The sequence below is a fragment of the Microtus ochrogaster genome, unplaced genomic scaffold, assembly GCF_000317375.1.
Source record: "Microtus ochrogaster isolate Prairie Vole_2 unplaced genomic scaffold, MicOch1.0 UNK20, whole genome shotgun sequence".
Lineage (NCBI taxonomy): Eukaryota > Metazoa > Chordata > Mammalia > Rodentia > Cricetidae > Microtus > Microtus ochrogaster.
The window spans coordinates 5,049,838-5,056,934 of NW_004949118.1; the positions used below are offsets into that span (position 1 = coordinate 5,049,838).

At 51.0% G+C, this 7,097-nt stretch overlaps 1 protein-coding gene across 9 annotated transcripts in view; it reads right to left on the reverse strand.

Annotated features, from left to right (window-relative positions):
- Nucleotides 1-6,801, reverse strand: part of Ptprm (protein tyrosine phosphatase, receptor type M) — a 699,101-nt gene extending 692,300 nt beyond the window's left edge. For all 9 annotated transcript variants that reach the window (XM_013353950.2, XM_013353949.2, XM_013353948.2 and 6 more), the window contains exon 1: nt 6,039-6,801. In XM_013353950.2, coding sequence (XP_013209404.2) covers nt 6,039-6,111 — 73 coding nt within the window. In that variant the 5' untranslated portion in view covers nt 6,112-6,801. The remainder of the gene's footprint in view (nt 1-6,038) is intronic.
- Nucleotides 6,802-7,097: the final 296 nt, after the last annotated feature.

A 7,097-nucleotide genomic window follows, 5' to 3' on the forward strand; every position in this document is an offset into this window, starting at 1 on the left:
CTGAACGTGTTCAGGCAGCGGCGTGGTCCCTCTCCTTTACCTGTTAAATGCCATGGAGATGCAGCTGCGGTCCCCAGTGCCAACAGAAAGCTAGGCGCTGATTTCAGATACACACGGTTACACTTCAAACGAAAACAAGAGCTCTTTTGTTTTCAATTTGGAAACTAAGTATATTCCCAAAAATCCCTGCTTCTTGAGTTTTTGGTGGATTTGGAAAGTCTAAGTAGTTGAACAACTTTAAAGTCTAAGGACTGCTCTTCCTTATCTGATCCTATCAAGGGGCCATGGAAGCGGCAAGTGAGCCATAAATATTTATTTGAATTGAGGGCACTGTTTTAATACTTCCATTAGGTTGGCTCCTTCTTAGACTAATCCAACAAATGTTAGTATCTTCTATCCACTTCCAACCTGAAGAAGGGCCTCGTGGTTGGACATGGCAGTGCAATTTAATTCAAACTTTACATTAAATGAAAATGTGGGACTCCTTTGAGCCATCTCTTCGACCCCCCTTTTTCTTTTCAACCCTGCGGCTGGCAGGGTCTAGTATTTTGCCCCGAGGAAGCCTGCTATCTGGGGTCACGCTGTTGGTCCCACATAACAGGCACAACAGCCACACCCCACATGGAGCAGATGCAGCGTAGGAGAAAGGATTCAATGCTCATTATATTTCCAGCCCCAGTTCTCTTCAGTCACCGTCAGGGGAGGAGTCTGATCATCCGGGTTCTTTAACAATCATATTTCTTAGATCCCTAGGCTCAATGAATTACACTGGAGTACTTGTTCTAATAGAATTCTGGCCCCTGACCCCAGGGCTTCTGGTGGAAGAGCTGGGGACTTCCTGAATGCTGTTGCTGCTCTTGCTACTGCTGCCGCCGCCGCCGCCGCCACCAGTACATGGACCACACTTTAGGATGCTCTCTGTTGAAACAACTTGTCTCAAACTCTAGCCACAAGACAAGATCACTTGCAGATGCTCTTGGGACCCCTGCTCTATGGCGAGGGCCATCAGAACCACATCACTGGGCTGAGGAAAGCAGTTCTGGAAACAATGGGCCCAGGTGGTCCTGCCCACACTGAGTTTCAAGACATCTATCCCAGAGCCATGGGTTCCCCCAGGTCCCCACAGAAGTGACGTTTGTCGTTATGAGTGGCATCTCTCCCATCTTACGAACCCATTTCTCTTAGGTTCCAGCATAACAGAAACAGCCTAAAGGCAGACCCTCCCCAGGGCCTCCCCATCTTACCAAACACTTTTTCCCTTCTCTGGTTTTCTGCTTTTACTCTTCTCTCTCACACTCCCAGGCCCTTAATTATACCCTGGACTTGCCAGCTGCCCCACCAAAGGGAAATTGGGTGCCCTGTGGGGCAGGAAGCTTGGGGACTACATCCTTCCTTCTCCCCACCCAACAGAGACAGCCCTGTCTGGTTGCCTCTGGTGGCTTTTTTTTTCTCTTGATGAAAGTTATATGATGAACTCTGGCTTTCTGACGACTAACCCTACAACTCATACAGTACCAGAAAGGCTGCATCCTCCTACAGCAGAGGGCTCGCAGCATCTTGTATCTTTTAAAAACGTTTCAGTAGTGAGGTGGAAAGTCAGCCGTAATTAAACCTTCCCTGGCTTATGAGATAAGCCTATTAGCAGTTCCGCGCTGTATTCATACAGATAGGAACACAGAAAGACATGAAAATGAGAAAACTGGGGGAAAGGTTGGTTTTCAAAACTAGGATTCTTAGAGTGGATTGAAAATGAATAGTAAATGTCACTTAAGAATGTTTTACATTTAGAAAACTGTTAAAAAAAATGAAAAGTGTTTAACTCATGGGGCTACAAAAATGGCTCAGTGTTTAGAAGCACTCTAGAGAGGATCTGAGTTTGGTTCTCAGCACCTACATGAGATGGTTTACAACCATCTGTGACTCCAGTTCTTGGGCAATCTCATACACGTTTTGGCCTCCTTGTGTATCAGCATACACACCGGCAGACATACACACATATGGATAAGAGGCACATACCATAAAAACCATCATTATAATAGAGAAAGTATATTTAACTCAGTTAAAAAGCCTGCCCATCCTTCCAAAATGGAGAAGTATATTTTCAAGTATTTAAATAATATAGCATCTTAGGAAATGTGATGAAATCTAAGACAAAAATCTCAAAGCAAAGAATATTAATCTAAAACACTGCTGTTTCACCAGAGTGGAGGCAGGCACCCTAATAATGCCAATAACTTACTACAGTCTGTGAAAGACTTCACTAAACATAGCCAAGGCTTTTAGGAGACAACTGTCTCCTAAATATGTTGATATTGGTAGACCAACTTCTAACAAATCTAAAGCCTATGATTCCTTCATATATGGTTTATGTAACCTGAAGGCATAATTAAAATCACTGGTTCCTTAAGGAAAAATCATTCAGAAATACTCCAGCAATGTGTTCGAGTATCCATACTTCCCCCATGTCAGGAGTTCCTTATCTGGAAACCCATAAAATAACCCTACACAACATAGACTAGAACCTGTAATTTTCTACATCCAAACAATGTGTTGTGCTCAAGCAACTCTCCACAAACACATAGCACCGAGAATATAACGCTATGGTAATTTCCTGGCATATATTCCTTTCCAGCTCACTGATTGAAACCTGAAGTATTTCTTCCTATCAATTATCCCGTGAAGGCAGCACAAAAATTTAAGATGTCAAGACAGCGGTTATCTAGAAAAGACAGATGTGTCAACCGGCTAAACAGAACGGCAGCCACTCGGCAAACAGCCCTTCGCACGGCTGCATTCTGAAACCACGTTCTACTTATACAGCAGTTGCAGAAGCTGAACAGAGACTTCAAGTACCCCCCTTTGCATAGCTGCCCTGGTGCTAACGCCTTAGGTAACCTGAGCAGAATTACCCATATTGAGAAACGAATAGTAGGCAGCACGACCCAACCCAGACTGTAGTCAGCTTTCCACGGTTTCCTCACTAGCATCCTTGAAAGGCTCAAAACTAAACTTCTGTTGTCAAGGGCCCATGTTTAACAAAGTTATGCTGACTTAATATGTTCCCCACACCGGAGGCAGAGAGCCAACTCGGCCCTGTCTCTGTACGACAGATCTTTCTAGGCTTCACACATTGGCCTCCCTCTTACGTAGAATTAAAGCCTTCCCTGTCCAACACTTAGACAAATTGGCTTTTGAAAACGGGGTCAAAGTGGAACGGCTTGCCAACTGCTGGGCTCCTCACCACAGAAGAAGAGTTGCTTATGCAATGTTATTTACCTCTCCGGACGCCTTTATTAGTGTCTTTTCGCAGAGGATATTTTTAAACAAGCTAAGCCTGAAGACAGACAGTTAACTTGACTGATTTTGCCTAACAATTTGAACGGGTGAAGATGGAAAAATACCTTTCAAGTGAAATACATTCAGATTATAAAAGTCCACATAGGCCCAAAACTTAAATTCTTTTACTTTCTACTGAGTCCATTTCTGATGCCTGGAATCATAAATACATACATACAAGCCTAGCTCACTTCTATTTCTATATTCTATAAATGACTGATAATGAGTCTTAACTCCAAACCATGAGATGGACACCGAGAAAAAAATGTAAGCTCAGATTGTAGCAGGGCAAGGGCCCAGGGCTTCGAGCACCCTGGGCAAGATCACAGCCCCTGACTACAATCAATGTCTGTCTAGTCTCTCCCTCCTCCTCGGGCCAGTTGCTTCAGACGCAAGTTCAAAGCCTGCCAAAGGCCAAAGGCGGTGATGTGCACTAAACTTATGAAATAAGTAGTGAGCGCCTGCTATTAGGTCCAAAAGTTCAGTCTTTTCCAGAAACAGGAGGGATCGCTTTGTCCTCAAGGAGCTTACAGTCTAGCTCTAAGGACACCTCATTGTTTTCCCAAATCAGGTGAAAAGCAGCCAGCTACAGCAGAACCCTATGAGGAAGGAAATGCCAGTGTCGCTGCATCGAAACGAATCTTCCCAATATGCACAAAACAAACCCAACAACCATCACTTTCCCAGGGCAGCATGCTCCTGGCCTCTGTGTTTTCCAAAAGCTAAAGTATGGGGGGGGGGGAGTGAGACATTCAATGTGCAGCAACAAGTCCAATATTTGCAAACAGGGACCGACCTTGCCAACGTCAGAGTTTTAGATTTTCCATGTTTCTAAACGATCATTTGTATGCAGCCCTTTGTTTCCCTTCTCCCCACCAGCATGCCAGGATAACTAACTTCCCAAGTAAGAATGAAAAGTCAGACGTATAACTCCACAAACAGAAATGCAATTTTTTTTCCAAAAGGAAAACCAGGATAAATGTTAGCAAAAGCTTGATTCAAAGGATTGATTAATATTTAAGAAAAGTACCCATGAGCCATATTAATACTTTTGCCCACCTTACACAGAATTTAAAACTCCATCACAATGAAACCTGACACAGCTTAAAGGTCAAAAGAGAGTTAGGCATACTCGTAAAGAGAAAAACAAAACAAAACAAGGCCTTCAAACTCAGCTTTTAATACCAACGAGTCAAAAGACTTCCAAACCAACACACCCGCTAATAAGAGAACACAGCCTAAATCTGTATCCACTTTCCATCAGACGGTTGTGCATGCGTACATTAACGCCTCTTCAGCACGCGCAATTTTCATGTTGTTAAGGAGACACTAAGGGAGGGGAACAGCATTTCTCTAGTAAAGTTGGTGATTTGGATTTCTTTCAATGCACAGCTAAGGATCACCTCCCTTCATCTCTGCCACCAACTGTGCTCGAGAGTCTCAGTACCAAGCTTGACACAACCTTCTGTGCCTATAAACACAAAGCACCAACATCCCAGGGTGCTGAGAAAGTCAAGCCTCATGCTTTCACTAGCCAGAGGTCTATGCTGCTTTAATGTTTGTAAAACGCACCCCTTACTTTAATAAAAGTTACCTTCACCAAAAAAATAAATAAAAGCCCCCTCCCCCCGAAAAGACATGGAACCCCATTTTATACCTAGTCTGCAAGGTTAAATGCATCATTTCCATTAAAATAAAAAGGCAAAACTGCACTGCCACCATTGTGTGTGGACATTCATGAAACTAATAAACACGACAAACTGCGCGAATGTTGTCAGCATTTGTCAAGCATCCACGTGTGTCCTCCTGGGACAGAATATACTAGAACTAAGCTCTGGGACTCTGTGTCAGCTTCGGTCTCGCTCCTGACCCCTGACTCGTGTCCATGACCCTCTCTATCTCCACCAAGAGCTCCTCGGGGCTCGCGATGTCTGGCTGTGTGCAGCCTGAGCCTGGCTTGGTACAGCCAGCCATTCCCTCCTTTCAGCTGGGACCTCCGCACAGCTCGTTTGGGTTAGCAAGTTGCCTTGGCCCAGGCGGCCCTCTGTTAGGGAGGCCGAGGGTGGGGTCCGGGCGCCCAGCCACAGTGGCCAGGGCTTGGGGAGCTGCGATTCCTCTAGGGTCGCGGAGACCTCCCGCGGTGCAAAAAGGGAACCGCTGGCACAGGAAGCCCGCGCAACCGCGGGGACCCGCTGAGGTCGCCCACCGCGCCAGGGGAGCAGGGGGCAGCAGGGAGGTCAGGTTTCGGGAGACTGCCCCGCTATACCACCCTGTTTGGGAGGTCGCCACGGGCGCAGCTAAGCACCCGTAGCCCATGCTGGCCGCTACCGGGGTCGTGAGGCCCGCGCAGCGCCTACTCCAGGCGGCTGCAGCTGGGAACTTCAAGCAAAGTTTTCTGCCGCTCCTGCCCCAGCCGCCCAGGGACCCGGAGCCCCGAGAACAAGTCCAGGCCCTAGGGTGACAGGCGCTGAGACGGAGGTCCCGGCTCCTGTGCTTGTCCTGCAGGCTCCTGCGTGTGCTGCACGGGCCCCGGGGCTCGGCGGTGGTTGCTTTCCCTCCGGCCATCCGCTAGCCTGGCTCACCCGCTACGCGATGCCTGGTCCAGCGCGCTCCAGCCCGGCCCCAAAGCTCGCTCGGACTGCTCCAACCAGGAGTAGCCTACGTCCCATGCGCCCCGGGAACTACAGGAGCGGCCCGCTTACCTGAAAACGTCTCCCCGGCGGCAGTTAGCAAAAGTCCAGCCAAAGTCACCAGGCAAGTCCCAAGTGCCCTCATGGTCCTGAGTGCACGCCGGGCCGCCTCGGGGCGGCGGCGGCCGGTAGACGCGGGAAGCCGAGGGGTAAGCGAGCCTAAGCTGCAGTCTGCCAGTGTAGACGCGACAGCAGCGAAACAGCAGACCCCAAAGTGGCAACAGTTGCACAAGTCCGAAGTCCCGCGGTTCCCGGGCGTGGGGACCGTGTTCTGGGTCCTCCTGTCCTCCTGCTGGCCCCCTCTTGGAGTCTGGCGTCGCTGAGGGAGGGAGCGGAGGGCGCGTCCGCCGAGCCCAAATCCTCGCTGGGATCCGGCGCTGCGCCCGCCTAAGCGCTGCCCCTGATCGGGACCGAGCCGCCCGCGGGGCCGTGGCGGTAGCCGTGGCCGTGATCGCGCGCCCGCTGTCCGCCGCCTCTCCTCCCGCAGCGCCAGCCACCTCGGACGGCGGCGCGCTGATGGCCAAGCCCGCGCCGGCTGCGCGCGGGGCTCCTGCTCCCCGACTGACTGGCGGTGCCCCGCAGGCCGGCTGGAAGGAGCCCACGTCACGGCCGGGCCGGAGCCGCCTCGGCCCGCTAGAGGGCGCGAGCGCCCGTGTCCCCGGCCCGGGGCCAGCTCGGCCTGCGCGGCGCCTGCGGGCTCCGTGGGGCGGCCACTGCCAAGACGCGGGCGGGACCCGGCGGGCAGGAGCAACCGCCCGGGGCGCCACCCTCGACCCTAGCTCGCCCCAGCAGCGCTTGGGGCTTCCCACGCTGACCTCAGGGACAGGGACCGCGCCCCAACCAGAAGTTTGTCCCGGGTCACGGGCGGCGAGGAGGAGTTGGAACGCGCCAGGCACGGGGCGGCAGTGTTCCCGGCGGTGGCAGCAGCTGGCTTGTTAGCGTCGGGAAGGAGCGGGAGCCGCCAGCTCGCTGGGCCGCTCTGTCTGCAGCTTGCAAGGGGCATGAACGCCGCTGTGCCCGAGCCCAGCGCCCGGGAAGCAGGACGCGCTTCTGCCACTCCGCTGCGCCGTG